At 36.8% G+C, this 27179-nt stretch overlaps 1 protein-coding gene across 8 annotated transcripts in view; it reads right to left on the bottom strand.

The window, feature by feature from the left end:
- The window catches only part of SCAPER (S-phase cyclin A associated protein in the ER), a 157254-nt gene that overhangs the window by 73633 nt on the left and 56442 nt on the right, over positions 1 to 27179 (bottom strand). For all 8 annotated transcript variants that reach the window (XM_040570633.1, XM_040570632.1, XM_040570635.1 and 5 more), the window contains 3 exons: positions 15798 to 15934; positions 10699 to 10764; positions 541 to 667 (listed from right to left, as the gene is read on the bottom strand). In XM_040570633.1, the coding sequence (XP_040426567.1) occupies positions 541 to 667; positions 10699 to 10764; positions 15798 to 15934 (330 nt within the window). The remainder of the gene's footprint in view (positions 1 to 540; positions 668 to 10698; positions 10765 to 15797; positions 15935 to 27179) is intronic.

A 27179-nucleotide genomic window follows, 5' to 3' on the forward strand; every position in this document is an offset into this window, starting at 1 on the left:
TCATACAAGCCTGTTGTTTGATGTAAAAAAAATGATATTCATCTTCTACTGGTAACTAGAACACATCAAGCTCATAGCAAGAGTCCTGAACCTACTTGCTGAAAAAAGTGTGGATTTGGTAAAGAAGAAAAAGAAAACTTGCACAGTTTTTCTCTTCAAAGCCTCCTTGTCATAGATTTAAACATTTAAATAAAAAATTGAATCCTGAAGTACTAATACCTAGTAACACAGGAATTCCAATACATATTTATAATTACTGCATTTTATTAGATAACTTCTCAAAATTAGTAACAAATGCATTAATTAATGCATAATGCTAGAAATAGAGTTCTCTCTTATGAACAGAGCTCTCTGTTCATTTAGACAGTTGAACTCTCTTCAGGAGAACTCCTTTCAGATACACTCTGAAACTTCCAAGCTTCTACTATAGTAGTCATTAGCATTCATCAATACACATCTAAAACATTCCCAAATCCAAATTGATATTGAGGGCAACACAGTTTATAGATTAATCACAACAGACAGTAATAGTCACAATACCTCTTTTTCCAGAATACGAGAGATCTCTCCTAAAGTCCGGTCCAGAGCAGAAACCTTGTTGTTTGCCAACAAACCGCTATCCTGCATCTGGAGGTGCTTGAAAAGGTCTTTTGCTAATCGCTGTAACCTTCAACATGAAACAGAAAACAAAGAGCAGTTAAAGCAAAGAAAAAGTCTCCAAATCATGGAAAATTTCATCTTTGTAATGATACTCCGGTAACTACATTTCAACAAAACAACAACGAAAATCGGTGTAACAATATCATCTATACTGAACAGCAACTAAAATGTGCAACAGCAAGTAGGCACTGTCAGCTTTGAGTGTCTATGACTTTTCACTATCTGCTTTTTTAAGGAAATGGTAAGGAAATAGTGTGAACAGTACAGCCATAAAGGCAATTCTTTATTAGTCCTATGTTTATTTATTTCATTGCTCAAACAAGTTGATTTCCCTATTATCCCTCCATAGTTTATCCTGCTAGTTTTTGTCAAGGAATCACAGAATGGCTTGCGTTGGAAGGGACCTTCAATCAAGATCACCTACTTCCACCTCCCTGCCAGTAAAGAATTTATTCCTAATATCTAATCTAAATCTACCCTTTTTTAGTTTAAAACCTTTACTTTTTGTCCTATCACTGCACTCCCTGACAAAGAGTCCCTCCCCACCTTTCCTGTTGGCCAACTTTAGGTATTGGAAGTCATCTTACTTTTCAATATGCTTTCAACATGCCCTTTTCCTCCATTGCTCGATTCTTCCCACCCACTTATCTGAGTAGTTCCCTCCTGAGATGAGTAAGAGAAACAGAACAGCAGACTACTTGGCTAATTTCTTATAGGCATCATAAAAGAAATAGCTCTTCAGGTTTATTTGAACAAATGAAAACTAGTGACTCTGCAGGCTACCTCAGAAAGGGCATTCCATTAATGAGGGTCAGTAATGAAGCCAAAATGCAGAGGTGGGAGAGACACACACACACATGGATTCAGACTCATTTCAATTTTACATATCTACCTCTGGGCTATTCACCTATGCTCTCATGCTAGGCAATGAGGAACAATACATAGTTACAAGGCACCGCTCATTTCCTCCTGGAGTGTAAAATAAAGCACACTCAGTGCATCTTTCCTTGCCCTGAATGCGAAATCAGTAACTAGCTCACATGTAGAGTTCTACTTTACATCTGTAGAGGCATTAGAGGCAGGTGATAAAAATGCTAAACAGGGTCCCTTACCACGGGATTATGAGAAGCAGTGAGGAAGTATCAGTCAGTACTTGCCACATATTTGCAAGCCACTGTCTTAGTGCTACTAGCTGCTCTGCTGTGCTTGCTGGACCTTTAGTTTGAGCTAGTAGAACAATTTGTACTAGAAGTGGGAAGAAGCTGGTAACTGAGCAGCATGAGAAGAAGAAATACTGTTGTGACTAGAAGTAAATACAAACCTGCAGGAAGGATATCAATGTTTATCATAAAATGGGAGATCATCAGTGTGAAAGGGCCAGAAAGCAGTCACAAAGTGACAACAGAGTAACAGGAAAAAAAAGATTGCCTTAACTGTTCTCCTAGAAGTGAGACAGGAGACAGAATGGCAGGAGAATGAACCACAACAGTCGTGTTTTAAAAAAAAAAAAATACAAAATACAGAATATTTATTTGGAACGAGACCTGAACATAGAGTTTCTACTTAATCAGTGGAAAACAGGTACTCTGTATCTTTTCTTTAAAGAAATTAAGAAATTTGTAAGAAGCTTTCAAAAGACACTGGAAATACAGGTATGTTTTGAAAGTACAAATAAAAATGATCTGCAGAATTTTGTGTTTTGGGCTTATCATCATCTGGTCAGCTGAGTCCACTAATATTCAGCCTGTGGATTTTTCTATGACAAGAAAAATAAAGGGGTACTAAGGCCAACAAAATTTTCTGCACTGTTGTTTCCTCTGTGGAAAATGAAGTTGGAGGAAACACTCTGTCTAACACAGTAAACCAGGAGCTAAAATGGGAAAGAAAATTAAAAGCCAAATAACTGCAGGACTTTGACAATAAATCAGATGACCGCTAACGCCGCTGAGCTTAAGGAGTGGATTGTAGCACTGATGAAAAACTGAATTGCTGCAGTGCAGAAAGACGACCTAGAAGCTAGGTATTTCAGGTATTCTTGTGGGGTTTAAAATAGCTATTTTCTTGGCAATATCCTGGTGCATTAAACAAAAATAAAGAGGACTTCCCTTGGAAACATCTACCCAAATTCTATGATTAAAGCATTTATAAACAACAAAAAAAAACCAACACACTATACTGTGTGCAACTCCATGACAGAAGATGGCAAGACAGGTTTCCATTTGCTCCATTTAACATCAGAGGAATGGAATTCAACCAGGATTAAGCACAGAGGCTAAAGAAAGGGACTTTTCCTAATCTTAGTATTACAGAGAAAATAAAAACCCCTCTCCTACATGACAAGTCTGAAACCTTTTTCGATGAGACAGAAAAGATGTTTCATCAGCCATCAGCATACAAAATGTGTAAGGTTGATCAAGGCATTACTAAAAAGGAATTGAATAAAAAATAATCATGTTACATTGCCTTGTCTGTTGACATGTTCCCTTTCCCTTCAGTCTCGAAAAGAGCTTTCATACATACTGAAATTCCTGTCTTTCCTCAAGCACCAGTGGTCACATATTGTTGTGAGAACCAATAAATACTTCATTTTGCATCACACTGAAGTTCATGTTAGAAAAGTGAGAACATATATCCTCTTTTGCCAAATAATACTTTGTTATTTTCTCAAGCATTTCCCTTTTCTCCAAATTAAGACACTACTTTAAATCAGTTTCTTCTTCTGGAATTATCTTCACTTACAGAACTGGCATTCTTGAGCACTAATAACAAACTACTTAATTACTGGAACATCCCTTCTTTCCAGATGCTGCATTTAATTTTTCTCTTACACCCACCCCAAGATTTGTACACAGTCTAAGACAAAAATATCTAGATTTCTTAAATAATTTTATATGCACATTTTTGAAAGCCCATCTAATCAATGAAGTAGAACTGATTAGGTTCTTGATATTTTCTTTGCTGAAAAGCTTTTACCAAAAGACAGACTTTGTGTTTTCAGCATCAAAATAAGAAACATGAAGAACATTTCCAGTTGTGCCGCATTAAAGAATTACTTCTTACATCTTCATATCATACTGTATGTTGGTCTTCTGTCAAAAAAGGGTAAAGTATGCTACATGATCATATGGGGAAGAGATGGGAAATAAAAACCCTCCTCCCACTGAGTGAGTCTTGGAGAAATTAAAATAATTTTTATACTTTATACTGACCTCTTGACAGCATCACAGAGAAATAAGAATTATTTTCTTTAAGACTGTTTCAAAGGACTAGAAATCTATGCAGGATGACTTGTACTTAGATATAGAATTAATCATTGCCACAAACAGATCTGGAAAGAGAACACCCTTTGGGCATATAGTAGATGAATACATTACGGTATCAACACCTGCTCAAGGACTATGAGGAAATATTGTTGAGTCCAAATCCAAATATTTTGAAAACAACAACTTAATTTTCACTCCATCTCAGAATTTGCATTCCTCCAAGGTTTAATGTGCCATGGAGGGAACAATAAGTAAGTGAAAATTTATTTGGCTAAATAAAAGGAAAAGTTAACATTTATGCCTTTTTATCTAAAATTATTTACATCCCACTAATTAAAACGTAAGCATTGCCTCCGAAGTGATAATTCAGAATGTAGAAGAAATATCCTAAAAGACATAAGGCACAGATTGGTTTTAGAATGTTACGCTCTGCTAAATAGCATGTTCAGCAAATACAAATACATTATTGGGTCTTTTTGCACTGCAAATAGGAAAATGATGGATAGTCAAATTAAAGGTTTACAGAGAAAATATGTAAATAAAATTACAACAAAGTATTGTAAAATTAAGGGCTTGGTTTTAGCATAGGCTAAATATTTCTAGTAGGTTTAATATATTTTATAGACTAAAGGAAAAAGATCTCTGTCAATGTTTATAGGTCACATTTAATCTCCAAAAGAAAAAAAAAACACAACCACCAAACCACCTTGAAATAATAACATCAATTTATTTCAGCACTTCCACATTTAAATCCATGATTTCTTGGCTGTGTGCTGAATGTATGCCCGGAAGGATCAGTACAAGTGGCAGAGACTGGTTACTCCTCCTGTGCACTCCTGCTGAGGGCGGCCAGAGGCCAGCTGGACACACAGCCCCAGTTCTTGCCCGTGCAGTGCGTGCCTGGAGAGAACTGAGAAAGTCTGTGGCAGTTCCTGCCCAGCCCAAAACTGAGTTATGCTGTATCCTCCTAAAGCAACGTACAGCCCTGCACTGTTCTGTACTACCCCTGCAGCAAAGTAACGTACTCAGTGGCACACCTGACACATTCTAATCGCTTTAGGAACGCAACGGAAAACACCGCTCTACTTCACAACATAGCTAGATGCCTAAATATGCAGCTTTGTACATCTTTGTTAGTCTCAGAAATGGAAGCTACCTGAAAACTGATGGCAAAATTACTAAAAAGATTTTCTGAATTAATTTTATTTGCTATAAGAATGCTCCAGCAATTCCCTGAAAATAACACCTACTGTCCATCCAATGAGAGAGCAGATATTTACTTTTGTTTAAATTTAACTGAATTTTATTTTATTTATACTTCAGCTCTTCTATAGTTCATACAGCTGCTTAAAAACAAGTTTTGCACAAATATTTCCAGATTCAGACATTTTTTCCCCACTAATCAGTATTGCGGCATAATATTTTATAATTGACTTAACTGTAAACTGGCCTAGTACACCAAGAAAACCTACAAGGTCTACTTGTTTTGTGAACACACTGATATACTGCACAAAAAAAAAAAAAAGAAAGAACTGTGTCATTGAAGGCATTTATCTTTGAGGCTCTGCAAGAACAAACTCCACACTACATTCCTGACTCCTCTTTTTGTATTGCAGGCTTTTCTCAGAATAGTGGTTCTTTCAGACCATCTGAAGTGCCCCTTTTTGTAGTTTAAAAAAGGAGGAAGTGAAAAAAAAAACACATAAAAAAAACAACACACAACAACAAAACAAAACAAGTCCTTCGTGAATGAGAGGAGAAAGTGGCTGAAGTATTAGATTAGGGAGGTCATATTTTTATTTTAAAAATTCCTGCAATTCTGCTAACACCCTTTAGGCAATCTTTCATTACCTTACTTTCCCTGCTTATATTTATGGATGACATTTATGCTTTCCTAACTACAAACTGCTTTAACACTCAAACATACAGCTTTTGGAATAATAGATATTAAATAAATGTAACTCTCTTACTTTACGAAAGCTTTTTCCTTCCCTTTTAAAAACCTGCTCTGATGGACACCAAAGGACACTGCAAACAGAAAGAGCCATCGCCCATTTGCGTTTTGATGGGCTAACTTTGCGGACTGGACACTAAATAATTACCTTCAGATCAGTTCCCAGAGAATCCGAATTAATACCACAAATGCATCAAGTGTCCACTGGCTTTTATAAAACAACCTAAGTGCAACCAATGACCAACCAGCTAATGAACAGTTGAAAAAGGCCACGGAGCAACAAAATGGCCATTCCCAAATGAGAATGAGTGCAGCACTTTTCCTTGAAAGGGCTTTCTACAGGAGATTGGTCAGAGAGCAAGACACCAAGCAAGTAAAGCAGCATTTGTATCTATTTTTCCGCCTACATTAAGGGAGGCAATTTTTTGGACAGTTACTAAATAGAAAAAAAAAGTTTCAGGCATCTTCCAAAACTGTTTCTAGAAAAGAAACACTTAAAGCCTTTTACAATCCCCCTGAAGAATCAGTATATTCAGTACTCAAACTGGAAAAGGCACACATACCATGTCTATCAAAGCAAGATAAACATTCTCTGCTTTTTGATATTTGTATTATTTGTGAGGTTTAGAAAGCACTTGAATCACTGCTTCCTCAGTGAATGTTTTTATAAGCCCGCAAACCATACACTAACAAGAACTACTGAAACAATCTAGGAGCTGCCGCAGGAAATCAGTGGTCTCATAATATTAAGGTGGCTTAATCTTAAAGGTGATCTAAAAAGGCTTTTTACCTGCCAACGACTAATTCTGGGTTCTGTCTTTCTGACATGACTAACAACTAAAATCAGATAAATTGCATTCCATAAATGGTTTTAGTTGTTTACAAAGACATAATCGGGGATAGGAGGAGTTAAAGAAACGTGACATAAGCAAGGAAACATACCAGAAAGTTGTATTTAATGATCTCATTCTAAAATTCATTTGCTTCTGTTAAGTGAACAAACACATCAACCAACCGTGTCATGTTTTAAATGGAATTTTAAAGAGATTTTAAAAAAAATTTTAAGCTCAGCCCACTGATAAAAAGTTGTTTCTTTGTTCACTAGCAGACTTCCACCGAATTTGAATACCTCAAACCTTCCTTCCAAATAAACAAAACATAGTGGCATTTGTTTTGACACAAAGAACACATTTAGCCTTCTTAGTTTTTACACCCTTCACCCTATGACATGACTTTTCTCATTAAATTTGCAGATCTACTCAGAGCACATGTTGGATAGCTGTTACAACTCCTAGTATTGGCAAGGATTTGCTCTGTCTCAGCCAGGTACAGTAGCAGTTAATATTAGCTCACAGCAGTACACTGTGTTCTAGCTAAAAAGGTAACCGTTAACTATTTCATAGCTTCTCAATACAAAAACGTTTTAGTAGAGATCTAATACTGTTTCAGCTAATTCTTCTTGTTATTTTTCTCAGTAAAGTAGGATCCTGTACTTAGTTCTGTTAAGAAAAATGTTTGCCTATTATTCTTTCCTGTATTAATTTGTTTATCCACATAAACAGATATGGTCTAGTCTTAAACTCATAACATGTCTTGTCCTCTCACTCTATCCTTTACAGAGAGAAGGCTACTCTTCTCTTTCATACTTCCATTTTATATTATCTTAGCTTTGTGATGAAAGTGAGCTACACAGTGGCCACCACAGTAGTTTATTTCTAACAGGGTGCAGCCCTAATGGGTGCTGGTGCAGCGCTACACGCTGCCAAGACGTGGACCATGTGGACCTACTGGTGATTCTACTTGCACCTTCCCTGGGATCATCACTTTGAAAGGGCTCGTAACTCCAGCCTCCCTGCACTCGGAACAGGGCCAGAACTATAAACATCCTCAGAATCTGTGAGACAGTGCCTCCTTACCTCAGTGATTCGTCCAGTAGCAGGATGCATACAAGAAACAAAGAACAGCAAAAACGATCTCACCAAATGCTATGGCTGCAAAATACTGCAACAGATTGCTGTATGGGCATGTGTGCTCAGAGTGCAACATGCAAATTAAGTCCTTAGTTGTAATTACATTTCAGTTCTCATATTTCTTATTTTTTAGATTATGTCAGAATAAATGTGACACTGGTTTCAAAATAGCAAAATCAATCTACTGACTGAGAAAACAAAGAAAAGTTAAGAGGCAGCCAAAAGAAGGATCCACAAATGTATTTGAAACCTCCCCATATTACACCACCTACTGCATTCAGATACTGAGAACGTGCAGGAAAGTTGAGGATGTTCCAAGAACAGAGGTAACAAAGGAAGGCAATAAGAAAGCAGGTGAAACAGAAGATTCTGCCTGAAAGTACCCTAGCATTTCACTGAGAAATAAGAACTATAGATTGAGAATCAGTCAAGAAATAACAAACAAAACAAAACAAACAACTTGCTTGAGTTTCTGTTGCACTGCTATTGAAACAACTGAACAAAGCACGTCACTGATGATAATCAGAAGTCAGAAAGAAACTAACATGGAAAAGCTACAGCTTGTCAGTATTGTCAGTTGCTCAAACACACCACATTTCTGCTGACAACTAGAACCTAATGTTTTTATTTTCTGGTGGCAAAGAAAAGCAAAACATAGAAGCTACAAATTTAGAAGTCCTAATTCGCCATGAAATTAATCTTGAAAATTGAAGCGCTGATAATTAAGTTATGAAGCCAACAGAACCTTCTTCCCCAATGTGTTTATGCAGCTGTGCCATCTGGTGGAGATGTTTCATTTTCCTATGTTAAACCTCGGCAATGTTTTTGATTAAAATACATACTGAGATTCAGCAGCAGGTTTTCAAACTACTAAAAAGACTGCATGAAAGACACTGCTTACATGTTAGTCATACGAGCATCAGGGAAGCCTAAAAGCAAGGATCTGAACATCTTAAACAATAGGGACTTCTAAAAATCACTACCTTCAAGTGTATCAGCAATTTATGAATGATGGAAGCAACAACAAAACACAGAATCTGGTACAGGTTATTACCTCATCCTGAAAACAAACATCCCCAACCCAGAAAGTCGTCATCATTTCGGGATGAAGGTATTTGAATCCAACTGCTGAGCTACTACAGCCTGACTGACCTTCCACAGACTTCTTGAGCACAACTGTAGGAACGGTTTACCATCTGCCTGCTACCCTAACAAAGAACTGTAAATGGATGCCTGAGGAAAACTAAGAACAGGGTAAACATACGTAATCTTCTTTACTAATCCTTTTCTTGCCCCCATTTTCAGTTTAGGAATCTCTAGAGCTGGATGTTGTTTCCTTGAACTGCTATGCACGCAAGGTAAACTTTCAGCATCTTTTTGTCAATGAGTCCCATATATCTAATTACACACAGCTCTAAGAACCACTGATCTTCATTCCGTGCTCCCTCATTCTGGCCCTGGGAGGGACAGCAAACAATCAGTCACCGCCATCTTTTCCATACTATTTATGACCTTGTAAATCTCTGTAACATACCTCCTTTGCAACTTCCTCCCGCCATTGCGTTTTTCTCCAGAATGAGAAGTACTTAGTCCCTAACAGAGAAGTTATACCAGAAGTTATTGTTTCCTTTCTTTCTCTCTGTGAACTCTCAACAATTCCAGTATATCCTTTCTGAGATAAAGAAGCAGAAATGCACATGGCATTCAAAAGAAGTAGATGATTTGTACATAATGACATTCATTATTTTATTTCTGCACCTGTCTAAATAATTTTAATACAGGATTTGCTTTAACTGCTAGGAGTATGGAGCTAGTATTTTCTTGGAACTATGTATCACTTTGGTAAATTCAAAGCCCATCAGTTTGTATGTGAAGGTAACATTGAGTTCCCGGGTCCCCCGACAGTGTGTAGCCCTTAATATACAGTGAATTTCACCTGCCGTTTTACTGCTTTGTTACTGTCTCTCTTCAAAATTATTATTCAGTATCAGCTCTTGTCCCTATTATCCTGAGTATCTTCACATAGTGGTCAAACTGTGTCATCTCACTGTTTGCCCTCTAGTCCAAGTCCTCGTGACTACGTTGAACATTGTAGGACTGCAGAGCTCTACCAGTAACCTCCCTATTTAGCAAACACTGATCAGGCATCTCCACTTCTTTTCAGTTTTTGAACCTATTCCTACTTACGCAACAGCTATATGGATTCCTCTAAAACCTTTAGCAAGAGAGACCTTGTCAAGAACTTTTTGGAATCCAAATATTCTGCATCTTTTGCCAAACAGTTTCAATGCAATCACACAGAAAACGCTGACTAATTTTGTTTCATACTAAGGAGGAGAAATCTGTCAGTGATAACTGCTTCTTTTAATTTTACCACCTACTGCCTTCATCTGTGCCTTATCTTTGACAATAAAATGGTCTATTCTTTACAAAGCTCAATGCCAGATTAAGACACCTGTGCATTAAAATACCTGTGGTTTCCCCATATGAACCTTCGTTTCTGACCAAAGAGAGGTAACACAAGCTTTTCAGTTCCATAATTCCAGTACTGAACTTTCACAATCAGTGTTGAAGAGTACTAAGCTGGAACCTTCTTGCTTCCAGGTAGGAAAGAGATAAGCATATGCTCTCTTTCTATTGCATCTTACATGGTTTAAGATATACAGTGCTTTCAGAAAAAAATGGCATTTATAACATCCGACCTTTCGTGTTAGGAATTGATCTGTAATTCAATATGACAGTATATCCCATATTGAGTGGGAACCTTACCACACTCCACTGGAAATTTCAGAAGCACTTCTGCTACAGACAGGAAGAAAAAAGTCTAAAATACATAAAGTTAAATGCTTACTTGGCTTTAAATGGGGAATCGGAGACGGCATTTTTTGCTTCCATCAAACTCTCATATTCCTTTGCCCTGGAGGAAGAAATATTAATCATTTATTGACTATCATCTAAAGCATACTGTATGGAATATCAGCAAGGTAATTCTAGCCTTTGCAATTTTTCTGTTTCATAATAAGTCATGCCATTTCTGACAATTCTGCCTTACCATAATACATACCGATATTTAACTACTAGTCACTAACAATTAATTATTATTACTAATTTAGTATAACATCAGTACACAAATAGTGGATTTAATTTGACCTTCAATATGGTGACAAATGTTAAAGCAACGTATACAATAATAGGGAAAGAACTGTAGAAACCTACTTCATTATAAAATTAACTCATTCATCTGATAAAAATATTAGTAATTTAGACAGGTGGTGTAGATCAGAGTACTACAACACAGACATTATAATTAACAAATTATTTATTTACAGCTATAGAGGTATTTTTAATGAAATTAATGTCCATTTTGTAACGTTATGAACCTTGTTAGGCATACAGCACAGAAGTAAATACTTCCAATAACAGCTGTTTTACTGTTAGAAATGGAAACAGGACCTATAATCACATACCTGTTTAGACACTTAAAAGTATTATTTACACTGGCCATATGCCAAAAAGCGGGAAGACAGAGACAGGACTTCTTTTTCACCACTTGTTTTGACTGCAACCAGCCTAAACTAGCAGGTGAAAATCATCAGCAGCTCATCAACCAAAACAGGACTTGGAGTGGTAATCCTGTAACACTTTATAACATCTCCCCAACTCCACGAAGTAAAACTAAACCACACACCACAGTGACACAGAAGAATTAAAATTTCAGAGCCAGAGCCTTGTGAAAAAACATCCAGCAGACACTAAAAGCATCTGGCTGTTAAAAACATTTGATCCATTAAAATTGCTCTTTCAATTTTTATTCTGAAATGAAGACCTCAGAGATACAACACAGACCTCTAGAGCCTGAAGGCAGAACTGCTGTTCAAGTCTGTTGAGGTTCTGTTCTCAGGTGAATGAGTAGCACCTCATTCACGGCTGGGAAAACTCTTCACAAGTAAGGACTTTGGCAAGCTGTACCCACACCTGAAGGAAACTCCACTGTCATGCTGGACTAAACCAGATATGTGATTTGTCTCTACCAGTGGCACCCATAAGAATCCCCAAAGGAAGGTGCCAAAACTCCCTCAAGACAGAAGCAGAAAACATCTGCTTCAGGTCAACTTTGACCCATAAAAACGCTGTTTAGTATTAATTTCCAAAGTATTTTGAATATTAACTGTTGTTAGTTGGCATTCTTGCTTGCTTTACAAACATCCAACTGTTTTCTTTTCTTGGTGGTTTGTTTCCGAAATCCAAGATTTTGCCAATGGCTTCCAATTGGAAATGTGTTTTATTGCTCCACTACAAAACACCAATTTAGTAAAGATTTAGTTCCTAATAAATCCTAAGCATTGATTTCATTTACTATTGTATCAGGTCTTTCCTCATGTCTTCCTAAAATAAACATTCCCAGTCTTTTCGTCTTTTCAACTTCTCTTCATGAAAGCTTTTTTTTTTCGTAACCTCAATCTTTTTCTGCATTTTTCTACTTTATCAAGGTCCTTTCAGCTAGGTGAGACAATGTTCTACATCATTTTTAGAAAAAATATCATCAACGGAACAGAGCAACATGACATTTTGATTTTGGCTGTAACAGCAACTGTTCAAAGGTCTTTACTAATCTGTAAGTAACAGTCATTTTGTTCCTAGGGTTCAGAGAGTTCATTTAAAATCTGAAAGTTTCAGAAATAGTTCACTATTTCTCTCAGATACACATACTCCACACTTCATATTCTCTCTTCACCCAAGAAGATCAAATTTTCCAAAGCTACTCAAATTTTCCCTCAGCTTGCTTAACCTAAACAACTTGTGCCACATGCAAATACTGTTACATTAGTACTAGTTCTGATTTGTGGATCATTAATAAAGCTATTAATCACAACCGAATTTAGTATTAAACATGGAGGTGAGATTCCCTTATTAACCTTTTGCCTTCTTTCCTGTCTCAGCCAGAAACAACATATTTTATCTCTGAGTTTTGTACAGACGAGTCAGTCAAACATGAATAATCACCTAAAATATATGTTACTAAAGAACATGACAGAAGTGCTTTAAATCCATTGCAAAGCTTATCTCAACTGTGTGCACTTCCTACTTGGTAACTCCACCGCTGTTGCTGGGGGTTAGGTTTCAGCAGGCCTCAGTTTGCCATGCAGGCACCAAAGTATTCTTCTCATAGCAGCACATGTGTTAACCTGAGATAATTTATTTAGCTATATATCAGTTGTTACTATGGCATCAGTTTAACAGTTTAGGGTTATAAATATTATTAATAAGACTAACAAAACTTCTCAACATATCTAATAACCCAGTGATGACAATTTGTTCCCTCATTCACCTTTGCCCTTCATAGCTTTCGTATTATTATATTGATTTAGGAGCAAGAAACTCAGGAGAGAAACAGGACCTATTTTAATGCAGTTAGTTATTTCAAATTTTAAATATCACAGCTTCCTAAGAATGGAAATGAATGTGTAATTTCAAGCCATCGGGTATAGGAAGGTTTGTTACCACTACTTCTTTAGAGAAGAGGAATAGTTGCAAATATGTGCTAAAACACGGTTTATAGATAGCCACCCTCAATAAATTATTAGGGACTTCACATATTCCATCTAAGTTCTCAGTTGTTTAAGTGCAGTAACTCGCAGCAATCTGCTTGGATTACTGTTCAGATTGTTGAGCAGAAACATAGTAAACATACTCTAAATTAAATAATTTAGCATTTCATATTGTAATTGTGAGGTTATTACTTTAACTGCTTTAACAATCATATAATATCCCAAACGGAAGGGACCCACAAGGATCACTAAGTACAGCTCCTGGCTCCACACAGGACCACCCAAAAATCAAACCTTATGTCTGAGGGCCTTGTCCAAACGCTCCTTGAACTCCAGCAGGCTCGGTACTGTGACCATGTCCCTGGGTTCCTGTTCCAGCGCCCGACAATGCTCTCACTGAAGAACCTTTTCCCGATATCCAGCCTGACCCTCCCCTGTCCAAGCTCCATGCCGTTCCCTCGGGTCCTGTCGCTACCTCCAGAGAGCAGAGCTCAGCGCCTGCCCCTCTGCTCCCCTTGTGAGGGGGCTGCAGGCCGCTATGAGGCCTCCCCTCAGCCTCCTCTGCTCTGGGCTGAACAAACCAAGGGGCCTCAGGTGCTCCTCACAGGCCTTGCCCTCTAGGCCCTTCACCAGCCTTGCAGCCCTCCTTCACAGGCTCTGCAATAGTTTTAGGTCGTTCTTATATTGTAGTGCCCAAACCTGCATGCAGTACTTCAAGTGCGGCTGCAGCAGTACATAACATAATGCTTTATCATTTTCCGATTACAGCAAACCTCCAAGCATCCAAGGCCGTAGTTGTCATTACTAGCCCTATTACTATTACTCAACTGTCAATTATACTAACTGTAGAAGACTGGCAAGCCTCACATGGCTAAAATTAATCTCCTAAATGGATTTTATTTTTCCTCATCATTTTTTTTGTTTGAAATAGAACAAAATTTGTTTCATTTTGCTACTGGACATCTTTATTAGTAAGCTTTTTGTGTTAACGTTACATGGTATACATAAGTTTCATGGTGAAATCGTCAATTTAATGTTTTCTTCAAGGAGAGCAATGAAAAGTTTAGTCACTCTTTAGTCAACTAAAAACAAGCTTAAAAAATGTAAATTTCATGTCTTTCCAATTTAATTCCTCCTAGATTTTGAAACATCCACTGTATTTCTCATTAGTACATCTTTGTAAAATGATGTCTGCTTTAATTAAAATTTTTATGACAGTTATGCTGACTCACCCAGCAGTCTGAAACATCAGAATTCAAAATGTTCCAAAACCCTTTTTCAACTCTCAGTGCCAATAACAAACTATTATTTGAACTATTACCCCTAGGTCTGACAAACCTTTGACTAAATTCAACAGAAGTAGTTCTTGAGAAAGAATTAAAATTGGACCCAATAGCTGCATTAATTCAACAGGTAACATGAATAAAAATCCACCTTGAGAAATTAGAAACCTGCAAGAATGTATTATCCAAATTCAGCAGCGTGTTCAAATGTGAAGTTCAGACACTAGATTTGATCATCCAAAGAGGAAAAAAAAAATCAGAGATGATAAAAATTGTGTAATTATTTTGTATTTTTGAAGATTAATGTACCATTATTAACATTATTATGAGCTAATACACTAACTCATTTTTACTGTCGCTCTAAAAATCTGTACTTTTTTTTCTAATCTGCAACACTTCTTGCTTAAAAACAATACAGAGAAAATATGTAACAATGCACTTTACCACCTGAGAAGTATTTTTAAGAGATAAATCTAAAAATATATTATTTAGTTAAGTATTTACTTCAGCTGGGGTCTCCTCAGCTACAGATTGACACTGCAGTTCATGATATAATGTCATCTTGCATATCTTACTGATCTGGAGATGTCACTTTTTAGGCTAATAACAAATTGCAGGTCTGACAACTCACTTTCCATTTTTAGATATTTTTAACTTTCTGTTGTGACAGGCAACAAAAAATGATTAAATTTAGTCAGGGGATTTGACACTACAGCAGGCTGACTTCTATTTGTTGATTACTATTGATTTTCTTTGATACTTCATTTAAAAATCAATAGCTAGAAAGAAAAATAGGCATGGTTTACACAAATTTAAACATGCTATTGTATGCTAGAAGATGCTATGGTTTTGGCAGAGCACTGGCATCCAATTATGAGAAAAGCTCTTAACAGGTGAAACCAAGGGCTCCAGATCGATATTCAGTTTTCTTTCTCAATCAGAGAAAGTGGCCATAAATTAGGCTCATCAGTGTTATTTTCAGGACACTCCCAACGCAAATAACTTATTTTTTCATTTTTTAAGCCTTCCATGACACTCATACTAAAGGACAAAAAGTAAAGTTCAGAACAAAACTAAAAACAAAAACAAACAAACAAAAAAACAATAGCTTTTACTACCTGGAGTTCATCCGTGCTTTTAACTTTTTGGCTTTCTTTTTGTTTTTTTGCTTTTCCTCTCCTTCTTTCAATGGTTCCACAGGAAGAGAACTCTCAATCACAATATCCACAATGTATTTTTTTAATGACAGGTGCTCCTGCATAAAATATTGAAATATTTAATCTTACAGTGTATGGTAGTGTTTATAGATTATCTTCCCAGAAATAAGTAGTGGAAAATACTTAACAAAAGGTGAAGAAAATTAATAAATTTAAAACTAAATTTTAAACACTAGAAACACTCCCTCTATTTATATTCCAGAAAAATAACAATACACTCAAGAAAATTACGAGCTAACTGCAAAAACTCGAGGTGGAAAAAAAAAAAAGACTTCAAAGAAGAGGTGGAGGACAATATGATAAACTGAAAAATGCAGTTACCTCACTATTTTACTGCAAAATTTTATATGCTCTCCAACACTAAACTCCTTATCTGCAGAAAAACAGGATAGGAAAAGCTTGTCCTACGGTTAGCACAGAAGTACCTAACTGAAGATGACCACATACTTCTAAAAACAAGAAATTACCTTCTTCATTTATTCCTGTTTACTCTGAGGTACTTTCAATCTAGATTACCCCAATACAGTTCAAAGTCTGCTTTTAAAATAAATATTTCTAATTTTGAGGTGAAAAACTGAAAAAGCTATTCCCCAGAAGCTGTCCCCAATTTGGACTGACCTATGCTACCCATGCACGGACACTCGAATCTTTGTAACAATTCCAGTAACCAGCAGGCTGCCCAGAAACTGCACACTTAGACAATGTCAAATGTGCCCAACACCTCTAGAAACACTGGTAAACTGCTCAATACCTTTTTTTTTTTCTCAGTTCTCTCAAGCCAGAAATTTGCTCAAAGCACTCTATGCATCAAGTTAGTTTTCAATGGCAAAGAGAAATTTCTACTCTTGTCCTTCTAGACATACTTTTCAGTTTAATGTGCATTACTTCATTTAACCTCTTCTGAACTGTGTACTCCAGATCCTTGTCAGTGCAAGAAACTTATACTGATTTAAAGACATAAACGTTAACAGTGACCCACTTAAACTACTACAACATCCTCAACTAGTCCATTTCAGTTGAAAAATATGTGGCTACAAAAGCCAGTTTTATCAGATTCATTTTTACAAGTAACAAGAAGCAAATATTTTAATGCCAGTTACTAGAATATACTTACTACATTTTTAATATAACAAGGCTTATATTTGTTTTCTTATAGAATACTGAACACATTATGAAGTATAAGCCACCACTGCTTACTAGGATAATTTATGCTTGAAAATGAGTGCCACAACGAGAAGCTGTTATTCCTTTTTTTTTTTTTTTTTAAAAAAAAGTATACTTAAAATTCAAAGTAAAAGTTGAACTGTTAAAAAATTAAAGACAATATTTTGCAGAAAATAACCTGTGTTTTTTTTTCCACTGGTTCTTTCACTGATTCAGGAAAGTATTATGCTTGTTGAAAACAAAATAAATCTTTGTGAATTTTCCTGGAAAAAGACCATTTAGTTTTTGTAAAGCATTAGAGCATGATATAACCTAGCAACATATATTTGGTCAAAATAGTAATTGAAATTTCTATCTTAAATCATATGAATGCAAAATGAATACTGAATGAATATCAGACATAAAAAATCAAGTACAAAAATCTAAGCAGTTTCTAAAACAGTGCCTTTAACTTGGCTACACTGCCTACCCTGCCTAACTCCCAGTATATCTGAGCATTTTCCCTGAATTTATTGTCCAAGTAATTCAATGGAAACTGTATTAGTCATATGTAACAGCAAGTCTAACAAGCTTTTATAAGAATTTTTCCCGTTAGTCAGATCAAACTTTTCCTCCCCACTAATATTATCAACATCATTTAGCAAGAAGTGCTTCAAGGAAAACTTTCTTAAGGCATCTCAGAAGGCTACCCCTTAGAGCATGACGCAGTATTACAGGAGAGCAACACACCCCGACATTTGATGAGTTAGTTCTTAACCAGTTCAGAGTAGCACACATTAACACAGTTGAAAATAGCAGTCACTGACTGAAACTTCCTTATGACAAACGAAAACCTTGTCATAAGGCTCAAACATCACAGGCAATTGATGGTTTCAAGTTTTTCAATATTAAGAAAATAAAGGACTTTATCAGAGCAAGCTATGTATGATATTATTCATCTACTAAGCTTCAGGGTACTTAGCTGCTGGCATTTTGAGGGTGTTCACTTATTCAACAAGTCTAACAATTATTTGATGGGATTCACATGCACCCCTGAAGTAGTACCCCTCCACAGGGTTATTTCCTAGCAGTTTACATATATCACATCCTATGAGTGCGATGAAATGCTTAAAAAATGATCATGAACATTAGAAGAAATGTTCTATATCTTTGTTCAACAGTGAAACTGATTTTTTGGTTCGTCAGATCTTCGAACTATTTGCTGTATCCTTTGAGTGACAGCCAGAGCAAAATGAGGTTAATACTGCCCTTTGAGGTGGACACCATGTGAGAAATGGGGCAGAATGTCCTCATTCAGGTGCAGTCAACTTGCTGTCTTCATGCTACAGAAGATCAACGGCAAACCTGCCATCAGACTTCTGACAGGCAGAAACAAGGAGTGAGACAAAGCCTTGTAGTATCCCTCAGCAGACACTCAGGTCTGTTTCCCAATCTGATCCCTGGCTTAAGAGAAGACTCACAGAGAACCACAGAGTTCAACAAGCACATTTCATTTATCAGCCTGGGAGGGCCAAAAGAGGTCTTGCTGTCAATAGCACGAAGGGTGGTTACAAACCATTTTGTTCATGTGAACTCACTTTTGTGAGGATATTTCTCAGAGTTCTCAACTTTCAAAGTGTGGCAGTTTGGATTAACATCAGACTTCATACATACAGCTCCTGAAAGATGGACTAGAGTAATAACACCTTGTGTCACAAAGCCCATCACTTTTTTCAACGTACAGATCAAAGCACAGGACTATCACTGCAGGCAGATCACTACTCAGGTGTGAAACGAGTATAACTAATAGCTCAGCACTGAACGACAACTTGAGTCTGGGAAGATGGCTGCTGCCAATATTGTGCTTCAGTGCAGTGCAGAAATATTTATTCCCAGGTATCACAAAGCTCATACTTGTTACCTGGAAAAAGAAAGGCTTTTAAATCCACTGAGCCATGTTCAAGTACTGTGTGTCCAACCCTTCAAATTAAGTTCATTAGTAATTTTACTTGTACAACCATCGGCCAGACAGGTTAACGTACCAAAAAAGTAATTGCTCTAAGTGTATGAAAGCGAGTCAAGCCAGTACACTGCTTAGACAATAAACTAACTTCATCTTCTGAATGCTTTTATTTAAGCAACAATTTCATCACTGAGTTTTGGTTATTTTTCTCTCATTTCTAATATAGGTAATGCAGAATAACTAGGTAATCTATTCACTCTTCCTTAAAGCTTTTTACTTATTTAAAATTAGTATTATATAAGTAAATAGTAAATCCAGTAAGAAATATTAAGACTAATTTACCCACACCACAGAGGCATTCTGGGGTTTGGTTTCAGGACAGCATGAAAGGACGTTACTGGCCTGATTCTGTGCTATGCTGAGCACATTCTGACAGACAATTAATTACCTAAAACCCTCAGATATTAGTAAACCATCAAATCTTTGGAGACGTTAGGCTATTATAAATGCAAAGCTGTATTATGTAAATTCTCTAATGAAAGCTGACTATTAAGATCTGTATTCACACCTACCACAAAATCAGGTGATTTTCACTGCTGGTGTAGAAACCGAGAAACCACAGTCTCAATAGTTATGCAAATTCTCAAAAGCTTTGCTTTCAACAATGACGTAGAATATAGGACTAACCCAGGAAAACTACTAATGCGAAACTTCTTTTTAATCCAAAAATAAAAACAGAACCACAGCTCACCAGTAAGCTGTGATGGTCATTAAGTATCAGCTTTCTGCCGTCATTTTTCATACTTGATAACTCCTGCTTTAATTTGTGGTGTTGATATCAATTATATTGCAAAATAAGGTATTAACTTTCACGAACCTAGAAGAATCTATGCCACAAAGTGGCAAAGTTGGTCTGTACTACACTGTGATGTACGGCTGCAAAATACGGAAACAGGAATTGAATGCTGGTATATTTCTCCACGATGATCTGTACATGTCCCTCTATATATTCTTGTATGGTGATAGCTCGATAATGCAGTACAGTAGAAATGCTCCTGCTATTTCCCTCCAGTGTGGTGAATTAGTGAATGCGTTCACCTAAATTAAAGGTTATTTTTGAAAACCTTAAAGTATACTGTACCTGTTTCTGAGGAGGAGACTCTCTAACTGAGAGAGCTATATAAGAGTATAAGCTACATAAGAGTAATCTGATAAATATATACAATTTGATATTTAATGGTACTCTGTATAGATGCATGCTGGTATTTGAGGTCTTTAAAAATTGAGTCTTACAGACTTAAAATATTTTTAATATAACACTGAAGACCTATATTTTTAATATAACACTGAAGACCTTTTTAAAACAAAATAAATAAACTTTCTGTACAAAATTTCACTACTTCATTTACAAGTGATAGAAACTGACATCAAATGCACATGTAAAACTGCAGCCTCAACGCAGCAGACGATAAAAATAGATTATTTACCAAAAGCATCTTTGCTTTTCCTCTCTTCTTCCTGCATCTCAACTGTTTTGACTTCTAGTCACTGAGAATCCTGACACTTTCCAAATGCAACAGATGGACCTCATCTACAAACTCCATGAGAAATTGAGTTGCCAAAACCATAATATAGCTAAAACTAGTAAGGTCACCCATGAAGTCACATTCTTGCTGGTTATTGCTTAGTCCCATTCAACTGTCTGAAACAGGAAAAGCTACCCAGTTCTTTTCCTATCTTAAAGCTGATAAATAATAGTTGATGAAGCACTTCTTATAACCAAACTTTTCTCTATACATCAAATTAAATCTCTTTCTTATAGGACAAGCTTCAAGTCCAAGGATTAAAGAATTACTATTATTATTCTCCAAAATCAAGTAAAATTTTCAGACTCCAAAACAAGCATAATTGAAAAATTTTTCCATGAACGCTACACCAAATCTACAAAATGCTGAAACATTACACTGTTGAGTACACTGCACTTTAGATTGGACGAGGAAAACCACACCATAAGCAGGATTCTGAATCTTGGTGATCTATACAAAATAAAAGAGATGGGGAAGAAATTTTCTAATTGACTCCCTCTTCCTACAATACCCATTCACATGACCAATACTCTTGTCTGTGTCCTGATTACAGCAACACCACCCATGAGTCTGACCTTGATAGAAGAAATGCTGCATATATCAGTATTTGTCAAACCAGAACACAAGCAACTCCAAAAATTATTTTCCTACCCAATCTCTTTGACACTTCTGTGTCAAGACTGCTATTCATTTGCTAAAGCCTTTTTCCAACCCTGTCTCTGCACATGAAAGACAGTTCATAAAAACCTTTAAATTACCTACAGTGCTTGTCCCCATTACTGCCACATTACATTCTCCAATCACCAGTCTTCTGTTTTCTCATTCCTCACACACTGGGTATCTCAAAAAACTGCAGTCTGCTCAACTTTTTCTTTCACATCCTCACTTAAAATTCCTTAACCATAATCCCTAAAAAAAAAAGTCAAAAGCTAGCCTGTTGAATGCCAATAACTGTTTAGTTTCCTGTTTCCATATTCATCTGTGTCTATTCATTTTACTTCACCTATTGACTGTAACCCTTCTTGTGATATGACTAGATTTTGTTATGCGGCTGCAGAAGTGATGCCAAGTCCAAGCTGCATACGTCTGGAGCTGCGTGCGTCAATGTACGTTATAATTTGACTTAAAGCGTGTAAGCTCTGTACTTAAGCAGTTTTCCAGTATCAGAAGATTATAACATAAAATGCTTCATTACAAGAAAAAAACCCTGTTCTCAGATCAAGGATAAAATTAACACAGCAACACCACCAAGGTATTCAAAAACTATGGGACACTACTTTTCATTAAAAAATAGCAAACAGAGAGAATGCAAAGAAACATTTTCCAATAAACACATCTTAAGTCAGTATATTTAAATTAGTGGTAAAATCTTAACGACCTACAGAAAACAACCAAAATATGAACTACATTTATAGTAGCACTATTAAATTGTGATGGAAGATGTGCCAAACAGAATTCTTCCTAACAAAGTTTGCTTGTTCTCAAATTAGGAGTGAACATAACACCAACACTTATTTTTCCTATCTTTTCTTTTTAAATAAGCCTTGTCATCTTACGAATTCTGCCTAGGATGAGATTGTGTAGGTAGGACAATATTATAGTAAGCCATCTGGATTTGCTCAAGCTGAGAAAAAAATGACAGTCTGGCATTTGTTGCTGTAGGTCAGTCATAAATTAAGATCCTGTATTCTCTTGAGCACACAGTGCTCCACAGTAGCTCTCATGAAGCACAATATTCTCCCTAATATGTAGCAGTAGCAGCCAGGGAAAGAAAATGCTGAAAATCCTCCCATCTGAAGCTAGTCAGGCATGGACAGGAGTTGCCAGGATCATCAGACAGTATATCAAGTATTTTCTGCTGGTTTCTGTAAGGTCTGGAGGGACCTATGCTACCACAACTCAGCACTGCAGTTAGATCCTTCTGTACAGCAACATGCATGTCAAAGCCTGACCCTTCCAACGTATAGTCCATTTTATATGAAACATGACCCAGTGCTTCATTAGCTATGTTGCCATTTTGTTTCAGCTGACCAATTCACAAAAGTGGTAAACCCATTTGGCTATTGGACTTCCACCCCCCCAAAAAATGAGCCAAAATGACCTTCTTAGAATCTGAAAAGTTTAATTTTTTTTTTCTGTATTACTTTTCATTTTCATTCCCATCTGCATTTCTGGGTCCTGGCCAGGACTGAAGCTGAAGTGACAGAATACCCTAAGACTGGTTATTCTTATTATTTCTGTATTCTTTCCAACTTTGAATTCACAAGTTTGGAAAGAAAAGGCATTCTTGTAAGTTTTCTAACCCATTTCTGCAGACCAAGGCAACTCGAAAAATATCTGACACTAGCTATTTATTGAAATTCGATCTTCAGAACTTCCCAGCACTTTTTGTTTTTCCTCTCGTATCAATAGTAAAATAATACAAATGAGGAAGATTATTAAGTAATACTTGCAGTAACTTAGATCACATCTTAATTGATGTCATTCATTTACCACTTTAATGAAAAAGTCAATAGCAAACTGAGTATTCTGTACAAATGTAAGCTACATAAGGCATATATTCTATCAAATCTATAAGCAACTATTCTGAAGCCCATATATATCTTTCAGATTAACTTGCAGAGTTTCTTTACCTGTTTCAAAATAAACAATTTTCTGTAACTGCAGAATATAATTTTAGAAGGTTTTTGATATTTATTACCAGTGCCAGGAAGAACAGTTTCTTACTTGTATATAATCACTTAAAAGATGTATTTGCCAAATTGTGAGGAAATTTTTAAGGTTCAATTCTAAATCACGTTACCACAGGAATATTTTTTCACAATTTTATTACATGCTTCAACAAAACTCCTCAGTAGTCTCATTTTTTTTCCTCACAGCTTAGGACAATATTTAATATGGAAAACAGATGCTGAAGTAGATTGAGTTATATCAAATGCAAAATTCAAATCTTCAACGTTATAGCCTATGACAGTCATTAATGCTGAAATATAATCGTTTGAGATCAAATATTGTTATAATACAAGTGATGATACAAACCCAAATACCGGAAAGATTCAAAATAAGGAAGGTATTTACCTGTTATCATTCATAAGAATTATGACAAGTGCTTTGTATGCAAAGAAACACATACAAAAATGAATAGCTATTCCAACATTTTCTCAAAATCAGTATTTTAATTATTCACTCCATTTCTATATTAGAATGTGCTTTAGACGATCAGTATAGAATCACAGAATCATTAAGATTGGAAAAGCCCTCCAAGATCATCAGGTCCAACCATCCCCCTACCACCTACCTACCACTAAACCATGTCCCTAAGCACCATGTCCAACCTTTCCTTGAACACCCCCAGGGACGGTGACTCCACCACCTCCCTGGGCAACCCATCGCAAGGCCTGACTGCTCTATCTGAGAAGAAATGTTTCCTCATTTCCAACCTGAACCTCCCCTGGCACAACTTTAGGCCATTCCCTCTAGTCCTATCATTGTTTATCTGCGAAAAGAGGTCGACCCCTGGTTCCCCACAGCTTCCTTTCAGGAAGAGAAACAGGAGAGCAAATAATTGTAGAGAGCAGTAAGGTCTCCCCTGAGCCTCCTCTTCTTCAGACCAAACAACCTCAGTTCCCTCAGCCGCTCCTCATAGGACTTCTGCTCCAGACCCTTCACCAGCTTTGTAGAGCATTAAAAAAAAATCATATAGAGCGTTAAACTTTTTTTTATACATTCAAAACTGAAGACTGGCCTTTCATTAGAAAAGTGTTTTTTTTCCACTCATTTCTACAGTTTAATAAATATATATTTTTTTTTAAAGTAAGGGACTGCTTTTTTAGCATGTCCAAACTAAATACTATTCTTACTGCTCAGGCCGACTGTACTTTTAGTCACCTTACTTGCCCATAAATTCAATGATATGACAGCCTGCCACTAACATATATAGCAAATAATGTTCTGAACAGTAGGTTCGAATATTCCTTGTGATTTTCAATACCATTCTACTTCTTATTTCAAGCTGTGGGAGCAGAAGGCAAAGTAAAGCTGTTTCTTCCAAGAGAGGGAGAATTCCATTCACTGGACATGAAAAGCACCACTGCAGACTAGGGCAGAAAGCTGGAAGGCGCTGACACTGTCACCTGGCTGCAAGGGCAAGCAAGAGAAAGGGGAAAAGGGAGTACAGTTGGCCCTGCCAGCAGTAGTTTTTCTTGCTGGCTGTGAACATCCGAGATATCAAAGCCAAAAGGAGGAAGGGTGCAGCTGTTGGCAATGATCTATCACAGTTAAAGACACAGCCAATAAACAATTAATCATGTAGATTTTTGCCAAGAAAAACACCACTTTATAATATATTAAATGTAAGAAGCTGTTGCTGCTCAAAGTATAAAAAACTAGTCAATGTACGGAGTACTGAGAGATCTTCTGCAAGCTGCATCATGGATGAAACTTCCTAATTCCCTGACAGCTCATGACAGCTTCTTCTAGGCAAATGCATCCACAGCAGAATTATGAAGCCCAAGAGTTCCTGTATTGGATGGACTCCAGGTATCCAACAGGTATGAAAGATCCATAAACAAATTTGGACCACAGATGCTTGGCCTAATTCCATTCCTCTAGCCACACACAAGCCCTCTAAAAATCTTCCCTTCCTCGGGAGAGGGGGAAAGAAAAGAGAACATGAGGCTATATTGGTCTGGGCAGGTTTTACTTGTAGGTGACTTGCACTTTGTTTCTGCTGAGCAACAGAGAAGACAAATAGGCTACTGTAAACAAAGTTTTCAAATTATCTTGTCTAGATTAACTGTAACAGCACCCTGTGCACTGAGCTTTTCAAAGCTTTCACCTGCTACTTCCCTCTAGTATATGCAACTGCAAATACATCCTCCAGAGCACTGTTCTCCAGTCTCTCTGTGAAGGCTCCTCTTAAAACCTTTGCACCGGATGGAATACACAGCACTGCAACTCTGTCATGAATTTTATCCCCTCAAAAAAAAAGAAAAAAACAGAAAAAAATGGAATAGTAGTAAATAGTGGCTGGAAAACTATAATCAGATACCAAGAAAGAGTGCATTTGCAATGGAGCCTATATTAACTCTGTGGGTAAAAGAAACAGCAATACTGTTCAATATTTGATCAAGGTGTAGGTACCACTGCATGACTCAGAAATTAGTTAAGTACTATATACCACTAGATCTGAGTCAAGGTCATCCCCTTGTATTGCAGTGTTGGTAACTGATCACTGAAGTCGTAACAGATGTTCGAAAGAGACTGGAGTGCAAATACACAGCAAAGTAAGACCCTAGCTGCACACCTTCAGCACACAGAGCTCATAGCTGAAAAAATCAGAGCCACATGAAAGCCTTAGCCCAGAGCCTTGAGTAATTAACAACGACAGGAGAGCTTAAAGCTGAATGCTGAGAACTTTCATTAGCTAAAGTGAAACTAAGTATTAAGATAGCTAAAAACACCCTTAGCAACACAATTCAAGCTGACATTTAACTTACACGTGAAAGTTCGAGAGGAAAAAAGAGACATTAATCTTATATAACAATTTTGAAAGACCACATACCCACAGTTATAACTGCACCAAACCCCTCTATTAGATTAAATGAAAAAAATTGGTCATCTTTACTGCTATCATTTTCCATTTTGCTTAATCGTATCTTTTGGAAAAGTTACACAATGAGTTCATAGGACAGCACTGTTCATTTGTATAAAAAGTTGAAAGCAACTGATTCAGAAAGAAAAATGAAAAGTATTTTTCCCATTAATGTTAAGGCTGAAGCAATAAAACAATAAAGGCGGAGAATTTAATTTTTAACAAAAACCGAAAGGTTAAAAAAAACAGCAAAATCCAGGCATCACAAAGTCTCTAGACAAGAAAATCCCTTTTAAATAAGCAGAAAAAGAGGAAAGGTCAGGCATGAAAACACTCCCACATCTCTTTCCTGCAGTAATTTCTTCTGTAAAAAAATACTGGAAGCAGCATACAACTTTGAGAAAACAGCTTGACTTCTTAAAGAAAAACAACCCCGCACCCCCAAAAAGTTTTTAGGAATGAAAACTCCTACAACATCAACTTGGCTGGTGTGCTGCACTAGCTATAAACCTCACATGGCTGCAACAGAACTCGAACCAGCACAGCTCTGCTTTTCCAGTCAGCCTCTTACCACATCCTGGCAGAAGAACAACCTTGCCAGTGTAACAGTGTCCGTACCAGGGGAACGCGCCAGAGCAATTCGGCACATTGTAAATCAGACCCCACTACAATCTAGACAGACCTACGCCAGAAATCCTTTGCGCTGCAACCCCAGCCAGCCTGACAACCCACACAGCACAGCAAGCTTTAGTCCATCGGGCTGATTTTTTCTTAAAAGGAACCTGGGTGGGCTCCACCAGTCATGCCTTTCTATAAACCCTCACATTTTAATGCTGTCAATCTTCAGACAGCAATTGCTTCTCTCCATCACAGGATTGTATTTTCATTTGACCTGATCTCTAAGAAGTTATTTATTTCATTCTTATCATGATAAAACAGTCAGTTTTCCTCCCTGATAAATAAAAGCACACATTTTTCACATATGCAAACACAAGTTC

The sequence above is a fragment of the Cygnus olor genome, chromosome 11 (genome assembly GCF_009769625.2).
Source record: "Cygnus olor isolate bCygOlo1 chromosome 11, bCygOlo1.pri.v2, whole genome shotgun sequence".
Classification (NCBI taxonomy): Eukaryota; Metazoa; Chordata; class Aves; order Anseriformes; family Anatidae; genus Cygnus; species Cygnus olor.